This window comes from Camelus dromedarius, chromosome 1 (assembly GCF_036321535.1).
Source record: "Camelus dromedarius isolate mCamDro1 chromosome 1, mCamDro1.pat, whole genome shotgun sequence".
Lineage (NCBI taxonomy): Eukaryota > Metazoa > Chordata > Mammalia > Artiodactyla > Camelidae > Camelus > Camelus dromedarius.
The window spans coordinates 19,119,711-19,139,307 of NC_087436.1; the positions used below are offsets into that span (position 1 = coordinate 19,119,711).

General features: G+C 38.5%; 1 protein-coding gene across 1 annotated transcript in view; it reads left to right on the plus strand.

Moving 5' to 3' along the window:
• The window catches only part of TTC29 (tetratricopeptide repeat domain 29), a 646,928-nt gene that overhangs the window by 483,896 nt on the left and 143,435 nt on the right, over window positions 1–19,597 (plus strand). Inside the window, exon 9 of the mRNA XM_031465188.2 lies at window positions 2,481–2,666. Coding sequence (XP_031321048.1) covers window positions 2,481–2,666 — 186 coding nt within the window. The remainder of the gene's footprint in view (window positions 1–2,480; window positions 2,667–19,597) is intronic.

Below are 19,597 nucleotides of genomic sequence, written 5' to 3' on the forward strand. Positions count from 1 at the left end.
CTTATATTTCCTGTTGTTGTGAATCATCTCTGTACCATCTGTAACATTATGATTAGGGCCTTATGCCCCATGGGGCAGGGGAAGAGATGGCAATAATGGTAATGGGTAACCGAATCAATAGATAATTCAAACATTATTTACACTTGACTTTAAATTGTTGTCAAGGGTTAAGCAGCAGGTTTTTTTCTAATAACATTTATTTAAGCTACCCAAAGTATGTTCTACTCAAGCATAGTCCTACAGGATGTTTTATACGTTTTATGTAAAGGAAAACAAAAATAATTGTCTGGTGAAATAAGTTTGAGAAACAACCAGCTGAATTAACATTGACATTAAGCAGGTTGGTTTATTGCAGGACTTATCAGAGCCTTTAATATGCTAATAGTATTGTGTGGTTCACTGAAAGAGGGAAATTAGTGGAGTATTTTCCAAATTTATTTCATCATAAGATCTCCTTTTTAGGTAGCATAATGAATACTTATTTAAATAATAAATCAACAGTAAAATTTATTTTCATCTTATAAACATACCTGCTGACAAATCAAGGAAGTGAAATGTTCCACAAACAAGGAGAAAAGGCTGCTTAGAATAGAAAGGGTACAAGCCATATATTTGGATTATCCAGAGATTCAAAACTTGAGTATATTCCGTTATACTTAATACTCTGAAGAAACATTCAATTCTTGTATAGAAAAATAGCTTAGCTGACAAGTAGTCTTTAAATATATAATCTAAATAGTTTATGTACCTCATTCTAAACAAAACCGCAAACTTGGCTTATGAAATTTTGGAAATGTTTTTCTCTTAAGGTTTAATTACTGAAAAGCAGAAAAATTATTTCAGGATTGTATATATATATTTTTAAAAATCTTTATATAACTTTTTAAAATGGAAGATACAAAATGTTTTATTTACAGGCTTTAAAAAAATCACTACTCTAATCACTAAATATGAGAAAGAATAAATATAAAATGTTACAAAACAGATGTTAATGCTCTATTCATATTAGGCAGAAGGTTCAGAATGGAGAGATAAAGCATAGGAGAAGTCAGTTCTGAAATGAGAGTATTTGTTTCAAGTAAGTAAGTCAGGGTACCCTCCACTTTTCACTGAAGCTATTGCCTATTGTGAATAACCTTAAAAGCAGAATGGCTCTCCAGAATCCCCAGCTTCTTCAAAAATGGGAGATAGGGAGAATTTTTTTAACTTTAATTTTTAGATATTAAACTTATTTTGAGATAAATCTTAATTTCCCATGAAATTATGAAGCAGTGTTTGTAAAGGAATGACACAGGTTTTAGGAATTTCTTTTGAAACACTGGAGTGACTTATATACAGTTCTTTAAAGTTAACTTTTGTTATACTCAGCGTGACTTCATTTTTTCTGAGTCTTTATATTTTAATCTTCTAGAAGTACTAGTGGGCAATATATAAATGCTTTTCATAATTGTAATTCTTTCAGGAATATATAGGTTGACTCTTCTGATAGAAAAATTAAAATCAGTGAATTCTAACAGATAATGATTGTTACAAACAAACAAAAATCTTTGGAAGGGTAATCCAGAGGCTACTACACATTTACAACTGTGCTTTCAGCACAAATGCAAAAAAAAAAAAAAAAAAAAAAAGATTATGAATTTGTTCATATTCACCAATAGAGTGAAGTTTATAAGAGTGAGGCATAGTTTAACACACATACATTTTTGTTTATGACTGATTGCAGTGAACGTTATAAGACTGATTCACAATATATTGACACTTTTTTTGTGTACAAATAGGTTACATGCCACTTTAGGAATAAAAAGAGGGGTTAAATAAGCCAGCAACTGTCTGAGTGAGAGGGATTACTAGTGTTGATGTATTTTCACAGAAAAGATAAGCATAGAAATCCATTTTTCCTTAACATTGCTAGTAACTTGTATTGCCAGAAAGAGCACTAGAAAGTGTATGAGCTTATCAGATCATCCTGATTATCCTTCCTTGTATCTATAAGCTGCATGCATGCTTCCCCCCACCCCATTTTCAGATTCTATCTGCTTTCTTCATTTATCTTTTTGCCATGGTTAATAAACATTACTTTCTCTGGAATCTCTAAATACTTTTCAAATCTTCAGTGGAAAAAAGTACTTGATGACACCACATACTCATTTCTTCCAAAGGAACTGAGCACATTGCTGATATGGTTTTTGCTTTTTGTCTTATAAAAGACCAATGTTTCAACCAAAGAGTATGTCAATTTCTAACACGTTCTAATTTTTCAGAAAGATTTTTGTTGCTTTTCTCATGTGCACATCCTTTAATTTATATATTTTTAATAGTGAAAACTCATGAATTTAATTTTTGCATTTCCATTTTAAAAAGTTAATCATACTTTTAAGGGAAAATGGAAAATAAATGTGACAGTATTGGTTTGCCCTTTGAGGGGATGTGCCATCAGACATTTTTCTAATGCATTTTATAACGTTTTTCTCTCTTTGAAGAATACTTTGAAGACGTCTATAATAACTTGTATGCTCTGGCCTGTTACTTCAATAATTCTGAAGACAAGTGGGTAAGAAACCACTTCTATGAACGATGTTTAAAGATCGCTCAACTCATCAAAATTGACGGCGGGAAGAAGGAAGCCGAGGCGCACGCACACATGGGACTTCTCTTCGAGGAAGAGGGTGAGTGGCTCTTTGCCCCGCTGCCCAGGGTGTTTTAAAGGATCCCGAGTCCAGGCAACCAGGAAGCACATGGGGATCGAGAGAAAGACCTGAGGCTTAGTATGAGAATGTAAGTTACTGAGATGAGAAAGCAAAGGGGTGTGGTTTTGGACTCACCTTGGGTATTTTTGGAGTCATACCTCTGCCGAGCGCTTAGCCTAGAGTTCCCAGCCGTGTCATCACGGAGAGAAAGCATCACGGAGAGAAAGCCCTCCACACATCCTTCATCTACATAGGTGCTGCAGCCTTTTGAATTGTTTTTCCTTTCTTAAAAACCTCTTTGTCCATTTTAGCTTAATTTCTCACGTACAAAAATGGGAACAAGGAAAGGCAGACTTCTTGATTTTGCTAGCGTCCCAAGTCCTATGATATCTATAACCTATATAACTCAATACCACCCTATTCTGATTTTATAATAATTTCTGAAGGAAATGTTCCTTTAAAAATAATGTCATACTTAATTATGTTATCTTAAGACAAGCCAAGGTGTGAAACAACAACAGAAATTTCATCAGCAACGTGTTTTATATGGTGGCTTAATAAAAGTTGGAATTTTAAGAATTAAAATTATTTATGTAAGGATACTGGGTAGAGAGCATTCAAATAAAATATTTGGGAAGATGAAAATATTTGATTATGAATAATTCTGTTTCTTCCCTTGAAACACTGTCTCATTTTCCACAAGAGTTTTGATTTTGGCAAAAGAGTTAAATTAGAGAATGTTTATTATTTTGTGGCTAGAACTGCATAGGACTTTGAGAAAGAGGGGGAAAAGGTTTCTGTACTTCAGGATATTGCACATTGTAATCTACAGCGTGGTAGGAGCTGGAACTTGGTCGATAGTCAGGGGCTGTCTTGAGTGAGATGCAGGAAGAGCAGAGCAATTCAAGGAAGGGAGAGACCACACAGACTAGATGCAAGGAAGGCGTGATGGAGTCAGTAAGCACTGGTGGTGGCCTGGGAAGACGGGTGGAATTCAGGCAGGTAAAGAAACAGGAATACGTTCTGTAAGAGGGACCTACATACACTAAAGCGTAATTACAGAAACTAACAGTTCATTGCATTAAGGAAATGCAGCCTATTTAAAGTGGAAAGTTTATTTCTGAGCAGTGATGGGAACTGAGTATGGAAAGGCAAACTGGGAACATGCCACCATTCAGAGTTTGGGCTTCCATACCTTCAGTCTAAGGAAAAGATGCTGTGAGTCTGGTTGTGATGCGTCCTGGGGGAGAAGGAAAAAGAAGAAGGGGGGATGGTTAGGAGGCAGCTGCACTAATTTAACCCTGAAGGGACAGTCCAGAAGCATCGAAGGGAATGTATTTAAACATAGCCATGGCGATACAATTTATGATATCTCAAAATAGGAGATTAGTTAAATGCATTAAGCAAATTCATGCAGCAGAGTTCTGTGCTGTCATGAATGACAAATCAGAGCAAAAGTCATTCATTCAACAAATATTTGTTTAGAACCTAGTTCCTGGGGATATAACAGTTAACAAGACAGACAAAATCTTTGCTCTCATGTCACTAACATTCTACTGGAAAGAACAGGCCTTAACCACTAATAGCTGTGTAACATGTTAAGTAGTGGTGAGTGCTCAGATGAAAAATAAAGCAGGGTAAAGGGGTATGTAGTGGTTGCTACAGTCGACTGAAATAAATGCACAACCTAAAAGTTGAGAGTTATGTTTCATTCGGTGGACAATTCTAAGGACTCAGTCCGGGATGACAGCCTCTCAGATCGCTCTGAGGGACTGCTCCGAAGAGGTAGGGGAGGAGCTAGGATATATAGAAGCTTTACAGCAAAGACCAGGTAGTTGGAACGTTAAAAGATTACTTGTTAACTAAAGAAAACCAGACATCTCAAGTTTAAGAATTTAGCGCTTTTCTATGTATGAGAGGAAGCAAACATTTGGGCTCATTGAATTCACTCCTTTGACAAGCACCTAGCTATCTAGGGCCAGTATCCTGTTCTTTCTTATTCTGAGTGCCCTCAGAGTGCACCATTGTGAGTGGCTGCAGAGGCCAGGCTGCAGGCGTGTTTTCACTCAGGGGTGGTGGCAGCCGCTAATGACTTGATGGCTTCAGCATTCTTTGTTTACTGATATGGTTTGCAGTATTTTTCATTCACACTACTTTACAGAATCTCTTCACCTGTTAGAAGGTGAATGAAGTGAGTGAGTGAGCCTTGTAAAAATCTGGTGTAAGAGTTTCTAGAGAGAGGACTTAGGAAGTGCAAAGGCCCTGAGGCAAATGCATGCTGAGCAGGCTCAAGAACCTGCAAGGCCCACTTGTGAGCTCAGTGAGGAAGGCTGGAGGTGAAAGGAGAGGAGCTGAGTTTAGACCAGGAGGCTTGCGATCACACTGGGGTTTGTGGGCCAAGCTGAGGGCTTTGGATTTCATTCTAAATTGTACAGGAAATCTCAACATATATTGCTTTGACAAAATGCTCATGATACATTACGTAGTAAGATACAAAACACAATGTAAAACAGAATTATATTTGGTATGTATCATATACCAACAGTGATTATTTTTAATGTGAGGGTCATAGGTGATTACCAAATTATGTACTGAAGAGTTATGACTTAACAATGATTTGAGAAGTTACTTGATAAAACTTTTAGTCCATTGTTGAAAGTAGAGTTTTGTTTTTCAGCTTGTAAAAATGGAATAAATTCTTGCTTCAGTAGAATTGCAAGTCATATCCTTGCTTAAGCTTTTAAAAATTATTATTCTTGATTCTGGGTGAAGTAAAATTTTTTTTCAGCTTTTAGGAATTACTGACTTCATTTTGAAGGTGAGGAAACTGTGGCACAAAGAAATTAAGCTGGTTAGTGGTGGGGCTAGTATTAACTAGTCAGCTGGGTTCAGAGTCTGTGCTGATAGGCATTGCTCTAGGCAAACCAAGAATTACTTTAATTTCATGACGTGCTAATTATGAAAATTATATACTACAATACAATTTAGTACTTTTTCTCTACTATAGGACCATCCTCCAACTGAAAAGAGTAAGAGTTGTTTTTGTTTGTTTTTATAATTGGAACCATCAAATTCTCCAATTATGATGATAATGGAACTGTCAATTACTGACTCCAAAAAAATAAGTCATGAAAGAAATAAGGAATAATATAATTTTAAAAAATTAGGGCTGAAGCAGCCAGAGTACATTGATGAAAATTTAAGAGTGGCTCCAGTGAGATTCGGATAGTGATCATAGCTGTATTCCGAGTTTTTCTATAAATTTTATTTCTGATTTTTTAAATTTGATTTGATCTTTTAAAAACTTATTGCAGTGAAAAGTGCATAACAGAATTTACCATCCTAACTCTTTGTAAGTGTACAGTTCAGTAGTGTTAAGTATATTCATACTGTCATGCAACTGGTCGCCAGAACCTTTTCTTCTTGCAAAATTGGAACTCAATACGCATTAAACAACAACTCTCAATTTCCCTCTCCTTCTGATCTTTTAAAATCTCTGTATGTATTTCTATTGGAGGATTTACTCATTGCTTTCTTTACTTACTTATTTATTCATTCATCTATCTATTCACTCACTCAGCAAATACCGGAGCACTTAATGGCCACTAACACGATTAGTAACCATGGCACTGTGTCATTTTAGTGGCAGAGAGAGTGAGGAGGAGTTTGGGACATGTGATCAGGGTGGGGCCGCTGTGAGGTCACCTTCACGGGTCAATGGCTTGCTCACATTTAGGTGCCCCACCCTCTAGCATGATCAAATGCACCCATATTCCATAATAAAAGAATGTTTTGGCTCTGAAACAATTTTCAAGTTAGATTGTGTTATTTTGTTTTGCAATTGCTTTTTGAAAGAGCCAAACTATGTTTCTGCGCCCTTAATCAGTTCATTGGCCACAAGAACCATGCTTTATTGCCGGATGGATGAAATGACTAATTTGGTGTTGATGAAAGTTCTAGAGATTGACTCTGAGTGTTTGATGTACCTAGCAGTGGTGAAAATTGTCTGTGCAGCTTTTTTAATCTGGGGTAGAATTTTCATGAGGAGGGTAAACTAGGGCTACTTAAAATATGTGGCCAGAGTGCAGTGAGGACTTCCCTGAACATGGGGTTACCCCTGAGGTGATGGTGTTGTAGCTTCCGCATAACTGCTCTGATTGGTCCAGACAAGACCCACATATGGAGGCCCCATAGCAACAGCCAGGCGGCAGCTGTGTCAGGGGCTGGTGGCAGCATCCTAGTTCCAGGGATGTCCATTCAGGTTAAAGTAGGATACCAGCCAGCAGATGACAAAGGGCAGGCTGTGGTCCAGGGCATGGCTCCAGCACCCTCAGGGAACTGCAGAGCAAATGAACATGAGCAGAAACCATAGTCATAGGGACTGGGCACCTGGGTGCACTCAGGGCCAATGTTCAGCCCATGAGCACATATGTGACCAGAGCCCCCTGGTCAGAGTCAAGTACAGGTTCTAGTCCCCACTGCTGCTAAAGATGGAGCTCAAATATACAATGTGGCCTGTTTTCCACTGACTCAGTGCTGTTAGTCTCGTTCTTCAGGTCACATATCTTCAGATTACAGCTGGGATAGCAGGCATGGAGTAGTCATGGTCTGACAGACACTTGTAGCAAATCAGTAGCTGTATCTTCTTTAAGAATTGTGACCTATTTGGAAGGACTAATGAAAAGGCAGCATTCACACCACATCTGAGGAGCACTGTAGAAAGCTTTCAGACACTGGGTCCATAGGATATGTACCCATGAATTCTGGAGCAGCACAAAGAGGTCTAGTAGGGCCAGATGTCAGACCCTGTGACAGAGAGGGCTTTTTAAGAGACAAGATTAGGGAAGCACTGGTGTCTCCCCAAGTACCATCTGGGGCCAGAGCAACAATAACAAGATGATGGGGCAGAACCTTAACTTTCACCCTCTCTGGCCAGGTTGGCACTAGGGTCTAAGCCTTGAAGCTGCAGCTTTATTCATGGGGAGCAAACCAGTGGTGGGGTTGACCATGGTTGACCACATTAGCATTCATAGTTGAGTAAGCACCAGCACCCATCCTCTTCCCCACTCCGTTGATTCAGGATCTGAGTCCAAGCCTTGCCTTTGACCAAATTAATGGCCTTAGCACTGAGACTAGCTGATTTACATGGAACTGTGTAGAGGTGAGTCTGTTTTCTGGAGGGTGAGCCTGGAGGGATTAGTATTGGTCAAGGTGACCCTTGATTTCTTTCTTCATTTTTGTCCTTTCTCTTCTCCCTCAATTCAAAGAGAGATGGCTTCTAAGCATTATCTCTCATTCTGTCAATAATGCATTCCATTTCAACCCATATGGGCTCTGAGTCCAGACCTTGCTATGGGAGACCAGGTGGATGATTAGAAATAGACTTTGGGAGGTGATCCCAGGTGCTGATCATGTTCTCTGAAGATGGGCAGGGGAAGATCATTGTAGGAACAGCTCAGGAAGTACACATCTTCCAGCTTGGAATGCCTTTATCTGTGACTTTAGCACAGGAATTGAGTAAAGGCTAGCCCAGGTCTACAGCATTGATCCCAAGTTCTCCCAGTGACTGGGGAACTTCTGAAGAAGAGATGTCCTAGTCGACATGCTCAGTTCAGGGCCTAGAATTTATTGTTGACAGTCAGTTCATTGGGCAGATTCTAGATGGTGTATCTCAGTGTGGTTTTCTGGGAGCTGAGAGGAACCAAGAGCAAGGGAATGCTGTGAAGACGCACTGCAATGGCTCCCCTTTTCTTCAGTGCATCCAATCATGAAAGGAAGATCCAGTAACAGATTTGTGGAGGAGGCCACCATTGTAAGGACTGTCCCCTTTACCATCTTGATCTCATGGACAGAAATAGAATTTGGAAGTCCACTTATCCTGTCTTGCTGATGGTCGGTTCTTTCCTACATTCTCCACCCATTTTTAGTGATCATGGGAAAGATGTCCTCTTTCCTCTTTTTATGCATGAATTTTATGAGGGGCAGTAGTTCAACTTCCCTTTTAGTGAAGTGTCCACCTCATCTTAGGCAACTCCCTTTAATATCACACACAAAAAAGGAATTCTGTCACTAAGAGTCTTAGCCCCATAAGATTAAGAATTTCTTCAAGGCTAGTTCCTGCTAATGATCACTAACCAGACATCCTGAAGGCTGGTCACAACATCACCAGCAGACTCTTCCTGCTCCAGTCTTGGTCTTTGATCTATTTCCAGTTCTCTGACTTGCTTCCAGAAGGATATGTTATGGGCCTGGACAGACGCCCAGTTTACTGGGACAACTGCCATGCTAACAAAGTAATTGGTCAGCAGCTCTCACAGCAGGCCTGCTGGAGCAATGCTGCTCTGAGAAAACTCACAGAGACAGGAGCAGTAGCAGGTGTGCTGGTCTCCCATTGCCCTTTCATTGGATGCTGTATGTTTAGGGAAGTATTGTCACACTCCTGGTGTGATTGGGGGCCAGACACAATAGCTATGTGATGTTGCAGAGCCTTGATATAAGCTCTATCCTGCCACCTTAGCATTCATTACTTGATGTAGAATCAGCCAGCCCCTCCCATTCTGTGATCTGCATGTAGGGGAGGAAGGGGAGGGACAGGGGCTGAGGTCTCTGCCTTGTGGTTGCAGTCATAGGATATGGCACACATATAGCAAGATTTGCCCCGCAGGCATTCACAACTTAGGGGGTACCAACCTTTCCAGTGTCAGGAAGAGGAACTCTAGGGTCTAAGCCTTTGCAATAGGTCAGGAATGATTGCCCTAAAATTACTGAGCCTAACTGTTTTCCTTGGAACTTTGCTAGAGTCCACCTTCTTTTCCAGGAAACCAGCCTGCAGGATATCAGTCTTGAACAAGTGAACCCTGACCTCTTAAATCTTTAAGTTCTAGGTAAAGAGTGCTTTTAACATAAAGAGACTAGGGTCAGATTATGGACACAGAAGTGCTGTCCTTTAAGAACTAGGACAAAGATAGAACCATGATCAAGACTATAAGCTTCAAAATGAGCTCTACCACCAAAGACTAGATAAACAGCAGTTCAAAGTAGAAGAGAACCAATCAGTTAAAGTAAGAGAAGAGCAAATCTCAGTCCTAGAAGAATGCCTGCTAGACACTGGCATTGAGTGAGGTGCTGTGCCTACCAGCTGTCCTCCAACTGGAGGAGGATCCTACCAGCTCCACATAGCCAGCGAGCAGAGCCAAGGGCTGACTGTCTACCCGACTTGCCTATAAATACTGGGACTAAATAGACTGCTCTTAATTGAGGGATGTAGAAAATGCAAGGCAAACAAAGCATTAATCTGAGGAACAAATTTATGAATATGATAATTTTAGAAAAATTCTTAGTTTCTTCAGAAAAATACAAATAGATGATAGAAAAGCTTAAGGACAGAACCAGGTGAGATGGCCATGCACCCCAGATGAAAGAAGGAAGGCTTTCAATAAAATGTGTTGGTAGAATTAAAATACAGAGTAGAAAAAGTAAAGAGCAGGATTGGTACAATGAAATGTTGACTCGATGGTGTTGAAGACGAATTTGAAACATTTTCTCAAAATGTAGGGGAAAGATTCAGAAATGAAAACAATGAAAGTTTCTGAAGTAGAATTGGCAATAACTGAAATGAAAGCAATAACCAAAGACACTGTAAGAAAGCTTTCTTTTTCATACTCTTTTTCATAATAGGTTTTACTTCTTCTTTTCCAATTTGGATTCCTTTTATTTCTTTTTCTTCTCTGATTGCTGTGGCTAGGACTTCCAAAGCTATGTTGAATAAAACTGGTGAGAGTGGGCATCCTTGTCTTGTTCCTGATCTTAGAGGAAATGCTTTCAGCTTTTCACCATTAAGTATGAGCTGACTATACTTCATTTTTGAAAAGTTAAAAGAAAAGGAAAGAAAAGAAACCTTTCTAGACCCTAAAAAGATCTGAATAGGCAGACTGAAATAGCTCTTCATGCGTCAGTCAAAAATAATAAGGGAAGATTCATAACTAAGTAAGTTTTTGGGAACTTTTTGAATGACTCAGATTAAGACACACTCCCACCTGCATCCAAAGAGAATACACAGATTGCCTGCATTGGGACAAAAATCAGATGGGACTCATTTTTTTTTTCTCTTTTGCAACAATGAATACCATAAAACAAAAAGAAGTAGAGTTCATGGAGTTTGAGGGTAGGGGAAAGAGAGTGGAATGCTATAGAGCTGAGAATTGAGAATATGCTACAGAAGTAACTCCTGCAGTAGCAACAGGAAGATAGTCTTACATATGCAAGACTCAGAAAGTTCACAATGAATGTAGTTTCCGTGTATCCCATATTCTGGAACCCAGTAAGAGATAAATCAAAATTAAAAATTTTAAGAAGAGGAAAGCCTTCATATAAAAGAACTGATAGTATACACTGAAACTGATTAAATATAAAGTCAAGAATACAAAAATATCAATAGTTTTGGAAATAGAAGATACAAAGTAGAAAAATAGTGTGATTTAAATTTTTCTCTTTATGATTTTCCAAACATTTTATAGTAATATTAATTAATTACTTTTGTATCTTATTTTAAAATTAAATTTTATGAGAAACATTTAAAAATAAACTATATAAACATAGAAACTATAGGTAAATATTTTGATCTTAAATGGGGAAGATATTCAAAACATAAATACAATTGAACAGAGAACAAAGAAAAACGGTAAGATTTAGTTAAAGATAAATATCTTCTTCCTGCTCCAAGTTCAGAACCACTTCAGAAAAAACACAATAAGACAGATCATAATTAATCACTAAGGCTAGTTGGGGAGCAGAGCTTCTATTTGTTCAGATCAAACTCTATTATCTCCCAGAATTCATCGTAGCCGCCTAGATACTGAAAGGCTGGTCACTAGTCACTACCGATCATGGGTCTTGGAGCTGGGATCCAAAACTTGAGCTCTCTGACTCAGTTCTGGACTCCTAATCCCCCTCACTGAAGTCTCTTGGAAGTTCCCACCCGGCTAACTCAGTAACTCAGTGTGGACGGAGAACCAACCATGAAAGCAAAGAATCACAAGCACAGATGTAGGAGATGTGGTTGTCAGCACTGAAAACTGCTCACAGACACCTCAGAAACTTGTCAAATGAAAGTGTTCAACAGATTTAACAGATTCTTTAGATGCCTTATCTGAGAAGTCAGGGATGTCTGATGTGCCATCCCTGAAGGTAATCTATCCTGAAAGTATCTCTGTCGCCCAGTCCCACTTGAACTATTATCTCAGGTCATTCATACAACTAGAAGCATCTCAGTATCCGTGGACATCCCCAGAACCGGCTTCCCTTGCTGAAGAGCAGCTTTAGGTAGATGTGCTGCCTGTCCCATCCCCATCCTGAGCACACAGATGCTCGTGCTCTGTGCGGCAGTATTGCTTTGCCTGTAGGGACATTTGGTGGCTTCAAACCATGTCAGTGTATCTACTAAATAAGAAAACCCTGGACCCATTGCTCACCACCTAATATTCATGGGCTTTTGTATCCTTTTCTTTTTTAATGAAGGTACTGGGAATTGAACTCAGGACCTCCTACATGCCAAGCATGCGCTCTACCACTGAGCTATATACCCACCCCACTGGCTTCTATATCCTTTTATTTTTATCTTCCAGCTGCCCCAGACTTAGGGTCTTTATGCTCTGCAGATGGTTGCCGTTCTCAACCTGTTTTCTCACAGCAGCAAATATGATTGTTTATATTGACTTAGACAGCATGCTCATGAGAATACTGAGATCTCAACACACAAACACACACACAAACACACCTCCTGCCCCCAAAGCAGTAATAATAATACCATTACTGATTATGGGCTGCAGTCAAAGTCAAATAGGCTGAGGGTCATCTGCTACCTGAAGTTCCACAGCCTTTCTCTCCTGCCTACAAAGCACATTGGAATTCAGATGAGTAATATTTTTTAAAATGACTAATAGCAAATCATCATTATACGTAAAAAAAATAAAATAAACCATTTAAAAACTTTGGTTGTTGTTATAAAAAATTACTGGCAGCACGATTTAGAATTATCAGGACACACAGTTGAGCCTCAACACATTTTAGGGTAGAGTTTCTGGCTCTGCTCCATCCATCCATCCCAAAGTTTGCCTGATAAGCTTCTAAGACCGTTTTCATCATTGCTATCATCAGTCTGGTGTCTTTCCTCTCAGTTTCCCTCTGTATCTCTCTATGTATACTCCATATTTGCACATCCATCATCTGCTAGACCATGAGAACCCATCCTTTGTTGGATGCCTCTTTCAACAGATCCTTCAGAAAGTAGAGGAAACCTCCAAACTCCACCCTGTCTCCTCTCTGCTTTGCGCTCAGATTTGCCTCAGACTTGAGCTCCCCCAGGCACCTCACTTGGAACTGTGTCTGGGATTCTAGTTACCTCTGTGCTTGGTGGGTAAGTCATTCTCCATCCACCTGGTGGTCTCTTACCTTGGAGTCACACATGCTGCACCGCTTTGCTTTGCTTCTCCAGGGTTGGTGCTGACAGCGCTTAGCAACTACACAGCTAAGACAGGACAAGTATTGTATATGATGCTGGTACTTTTTACTTTATCATTTGAGAGAAAGTTTTCAATCATATTTGTTATGGGTTAAATTGTAGATCCTCCCCCCAAAAGATACTGAATTCTTAATCTCCAGGACCGGTGAATGTGACCTTATTTGGAAATAGGGTTTTTGCAGATGATCAAGTTAAGATGAGGTTTTTAGGGTGGGCCCTAATCCAGTATGACTGATGTCCTTACCTAAGGGGTCATTTGGGCATAAAGATAGACATATACTGAGGGAAGATGATGTGAAGACATAGGGAGAACACCAACTACAAGCCAAGGAGCAGCCTGTCAACCCACACCTTGATTTTGGACTTCGACCTCCAGGACTGTGAGAGAATAGATTCTGTTGTTCAAGCCACCCAGTTTGTGGTTCTTTGTTATGGCAGCCTCAGGAAACCAGCAGAATATTCAATATGGTGTCAGTGATTGTTCTTAACTTAAAAAAAAAAAAGAAGAGAGAGATGTTATTCCAGGAAAAAAATAAAGGAATATACTAATGGTGGTGTGATATGACTTGACATGTAAAGAATGTAATGTTCTTTCATTTTAAAGTCAGAACGTGTATCGTGGGTGGTGATCAACTGAATACTATCTAAAATAATACAAGGACATTTTTTTAAGAAGTCCTTAATATCTCATGGAAACAATCTCTTCCAAGAGTTTTGGCTTTTTACCTTATTCTCTATTCCATTATAAATATGACTTCATTTGGTGAATATTTGTATGCCTCAGCATTTGAAATGAAGTTTGTCATCACAGTATTCAGTTCTCAAAAAAAAAAAAGATTAAAATACAACAGTGTCATCAAAGATTTTAATATCATCAAAGATGCCACATCAGAATTGATAGGAATTTCATGGTAATTACTTGTTTGTCATGGAATAATGTTTGCCAGCTTATTAGAAAAACAGCTTTAATAACTAAGAGAAATGCAAAGGATATATCAGTTTTTAGTGTGGGATTTTATTTTCTCTTTCATTTTATTAAAAATTAATAGAGATGTAAACGCTGTTGAGAGGATTTAAAAACCCATCAAATACACAAAATCTCAGCTGCCTGGGCCCCAGAGAAGGGCACCAATGTTGTGGGATGGCCAGAGACTTATTTTGCATCATTTGTCATTCCACACTAAAAGAATTGGTTACCTTGTGGAATGTTTTATTTTTTAACTGGGTGGGGAAGGGGGTGACTAGCTAATTTTTAAGATTTTATTGAATTCAAAAGTATTAAAAAGGATAGAAGTTTTTCCAGTTAGTAAAAAATAATGGTGAAGGTTACAGAAGTATTATAGATCCAATCACATTATTAATGATGTAAAAAAGTAGGGGGAAATGTTAATTATTGATTGGTTTTTTTCGGATAGCAAGGGAAACCCAGATCTTCAGGGATATTAGGCATATAGGACACAATCTTTAATCAAGATGAAATTGGAAGCCTGCATATTCGTACACAAGGGTTAAATTAGTGATGGTTAATAGACATTGGATGACTATCTTGGTCGGCATACTTAACCTAACGGCATTTGAACATCAGGCTAGAGATGAAGTCTAGCAGAGGAAAAACCGTCAGGTTGGGCAATAAACTTAGATTCTCTCTTGACACTGCCATTTGCTAGGTAACTATGTGTATCTGGGTAATTTATTTAATCGTTATAGCTCTTGTTCTCCTTGTCTCTAAAATGAAGGAGTGGGAGCAGATGTTCTGTGCTCTGAGTCCACTTCCAGCTCTGATTTCTATGGTCGTTTAAATGGCTACTGAAAGATCAATCCTTAAAAACTAGCAACTTCTTTACTTTTCATTCAGAACATTAAACATATTGGGAGAGGGGAGACCTTACTCCGTGAATAACATCCCTGCCGCCTTTCCAAGTGGTAGGATCACTTTTGTGTGCGCAGTAGGTGTTTAGTAGATACATATTCTTTTGGTCTCAAGAGCTCGAACGCTTTTTCTGCTTGTCCCTGCTGTTTCACACGGAGGCTGGGCTGCTGCTTACAAATGAGGAAACCCTTTAAAGGGTAGTAGCTTGGGTGGGAACTAGAAGAGGAAAATTGTTCTCTCATGATTAATATTATGTGTTCCTGATTCCTACAGTTGACATTCAAGAAGGGATGCTGTAAGCATGTCACTAAGGGTCAGAAAAAACTCCTTCCTATGGATGAACAGGTAGATAAGGATTTAGCAAATTGTGAAATAGTTCTCAGTTGTTTAAAAATGAGCTGAGAATTTGTTGTTTAGTTCTTTTAGATGAATGAATTTTAGAGCTGTTTTGGGTCTTAGAAGCCATCTAGTCCAGACCCTAAGCTGAAACAGAGTAATGAAAGGATTTTGCCGTGGCCACATAGTTTGTTAGTAGCAGGTGCAAGACTTGGATCCAAAATTCCACGTCCACATCAGCTCCCTTTCCCCTCTCTGTGTCACACTCAGCACAAATACACATGGACTATCTCTATAGGTACATGGCCCTACACACTGATTCAGCTGCCATTTAGACAGACGTAGAACAAATCAGATGTATCTGCAACGTACGTAATGGCAGCCACGTATACAAAAATATTCATAGTATAGATTTATATACATACAGTGCTTTTCCTCATGAATGAGGTAGGTGATATTATTCCAGAAAAAAGGAATTCTGAGAGGTTAAATATCAACTAAAGCATGTCAAGACTAAGATGCGACCCTGTGTCTTCAGATCTTAGATTCAGTGTCCTCCCCAGTACCCAATGCTACCTCCCTATACAAAGGTTTGGTCAGCCAACGCCTCACAAGGTTGACCTTCTGGGTTTATTTTTCCTTGATTTATTTTTATTTAAATTGTGACAAGAAAAGGCTTCTGAAATAAAACTGGTCCTGACAAAACTGTGAATAACAAAACATGGTATCTTCTTTTCTGTGTCCTCTGTCATTTGCCAACTTGTCCAACCATTGCCTCCATGGTCCTTCCCCCAGCCCCATCCCCCTGAGATTCCCATGTAATGCACAGTAAGAATCCCATTCCATCAGGGCTTACTGGTGACGTGACCCCCTCATGACTTAATCTCCACTCCCCTTTTAGCCCCTCCAGATTATGCACATAAAGGATGGTTCTCTAAGAAAACTATCTCTGTGAAGGCTAATACTATAGACAGGGCCTTGCCAACATGGAAAAGAAGATGGAAGAGAAAATGATTAGCCAACTGAATGCGCGGGGACAGGCAGCCTTGGGTGCCTTTATAACGGGGCTTTTCTTCATGCCATGAAATCCATGTATGAGTCAGGCTGTCCAATAATTGTGGGTGGGATAACCTAGAAGCAGGGGAAGATGTAGGAGGCACTAAGACTGGGAGGGAGAGTGGGCTGGTCTGCTGGCTGAATAGATGGAAAGGATGACTTCTAGACATGACAGCAGAAGAGGCAGTAGTCAGATATAGGGCAGGGGATCGGAGAAAGGAGAAAAAAACAACTTTGTATAAATAACACATGCTATAAAGAATTAGTAGCTGTATTCTATGTAAAGCATACATCAATTGGGAAGGAAAATGTTAAGACCACTGTAATTAATAGAAAAAGGATACAAACAGATAATTTGCCAAAAAAGGAAAAGTGTTATGTAATAAATATCTAGGAAAATAACTAACTTCTCTAAAAAAAATCAATTTGAATAATTGTGAAATACCATTCAAACTTCCTAAAATACAAAAACAAAACAATCTTGGTTCTTTAAAATAATGCTTCTGTGTATTGCTGGTAATAATGTGAATCATTTAAATAGTTTTGGAAAGTAACACGGCAATGCACAGCAATGACAAAACATCTCATACATTTTTATCTATTAATTTCACTTCTAGAAATTAAGAATAATTTAAATATAGAAAAATACATTAAGGTGTTAATTGAAGCATTATTTATAATGGAGAAATAATCTAAATATCCAAGCACTAGACATATGATTAAAGTATACATTCCCCCCCAAAGAAATATTATGCAGCCTTTTATAATGCTAATGATAAATATTTAAAGTTATGAAAATATTTAATATGGAAGATAATTCTAATAAAACAATTTAGATAAACAAAATAATTATAGTAATCTCTTTATAATTGTCTAAAAGATATACATGGGTAGAAAAGGAGTAGAATGATACTTGACCAAAACAAAAACATTTTGATTGATTGACGATGTCATTGTCAGTAATTGTTCAGATTTTTCCATGGAGTGCTTCATTCATGCTGATGTAATACTTTGGCCCATAAAATACGTAAAGCCTATATTGCATTATACTTTTGCTAAATACCACTTACGTAATTTACTCAATTATATTTTCAGAATTCGTTTGTATTTTGGGTCAGGATTAGGGTGACCAGTCACCCCAATTTGCCTGAGTCTGAGGGAGTTCCTGGGACTCAAGACTTATGGGATAGGAACAAAAAGAAGTCTTGGCAAACTGGGAGGAATTGGTCATCTTAAATATAACAAAAATTTAAATTTTTCTTTTGTCTTTCTAAACCTAGTGTTTTATTCATGTATCAAACAGTGGTAAGACAATAACATCTTTGTTATTTGCTGTTAATAGATTTTGACAAGCATAATATGGTTATTTTTGGTTTTAAACGACCTTTATTTTCTATTTAAATTACTATCATATTTTAAAATTTGTAACCACGAAGCTGCCTTACATACAGACCACTGCAAGAAAAAATAGCACTGGAACGGCCAAAGGACATCACATGCAGTGTTTATCCTTGAAAACAGATTCACTGGTGGACACTGTGGCTATTCTGAAGGGGGGAAAACAAACAAAAAACAGCCCCAACAAAGCCTTTCCAACGTTTGCTGCTGAATCATGACCCTGGAGTTCATACTGGACTCTTTAAGGCCAAGTGACTTTGCTCTGCCTACTCTCACCTCTAGTACAACTCTCCCCATTCACTGGGAACAGTTTTTTTTTTCTCTTAATAGTCAAAAAAAAAAAAAAAATCCTATTTGTTTGTTGCCACCCACTTCTAAACTGCTTCTAATTTAGCATCTTAGAAATCCGTTTGAAGGAAACTTTTCAAAAAGATTCTCTGAAGAGAAAACATATTATTCCATTCAGGTTTCTTAGTAACAATATAAAATAAAGCCAATCCAGAAAGTTTCTAAGTATGAACACTAATTACTGTAACACATCCACCCATCACTAAGGCTCTGGGGCTGACTGTAGGTTTGTTGAAAGCATCTTCCCTTGAATCTCTGCATGATTTCAAGGCTTCCTCCTTCCATTACTTCATTTTTCTGGGTAAATTTCCAAGAATGGATTTAAAAGTGGGCACCAGCATACATTTTCTAAGGTGCATCCGATTTGATCAGTATTAGAAACTGAGTCACTTTCTATCTGAATGAAAGCGGATGTAATAGTTAAAAAGGTTTTGTTCTTTTTTTCCAGAAGTTAAGTGAATTAGCATTGCTATTTCGACATAAATTAATTGTCACTTTTCAGGGCATGTCAGTTTATTCTCCATCTACTATGTGTACACGTTCCTAAGACCTTATAGTATTTAATGAAGAGATCCTTTTTAAGTATTGATAGCCACAAGAAAATTATTCCATGTTTGATCTGTGTAAAAGAATCAAAGTCCAAGATCTTTGAATGGAACTTAGAATAAAAATGTAATTAGGTTACATCCCTAAAGTCTGATATATCTTTAAACAAGACTGCAAATGAAACTTTATTAGAGCTTCAAATGAATTATTTCCTGGCCTTTTTTTAAAATTCATTTTCTTCCCCTTCTCTTTCATGTCTGTGTTACTGACATGGCTGCTTGTATTTTACCTGTCTTTTTCAGGGTGTTTTAATTATTTACTGCTTAACGAGTAGCAGGGAGAGGAAGTCTCGTTCAGAGGTGCCTGCTCTGCAGCAGGTTTCTGTTTTTCAAAGCTTTGCAAGGAGATCTTGAATCGCTACCCTGAGCCTGCAGTTCTTGCCCCACTGAATAAACTGTTCTGGAGGCAGTGTTTCCTCTGACTCTCTGAGAAGAGGCACCTCCCCAGAAATAGCTCCTCAGAGGTACCACTGACCGAGAGTGACAGGGCTGTTGGGTGAATGTTGGATGAAGGGTGCTGTTTCCAACTAGTGTCTTAAAACTAGTGTCTTTAAATTTGAATAAATGACACTGTTCCATATTATTTCAGCTTTGAAGCATTCCATATAACAGGCCCATCCAGATATGGCTCCAAATGGCAAACCTAAAAAAAAAAAAAAAAAGATAAAACAGCATGAAGAGTTACTGAGCATCCACAAAGCCCCAGGCACACCGCAGGGTTCCCCTACAGCTGTTTGAATGCCCCTTACAGCCACACCCTGAGGTTGGCTTGCTTCTC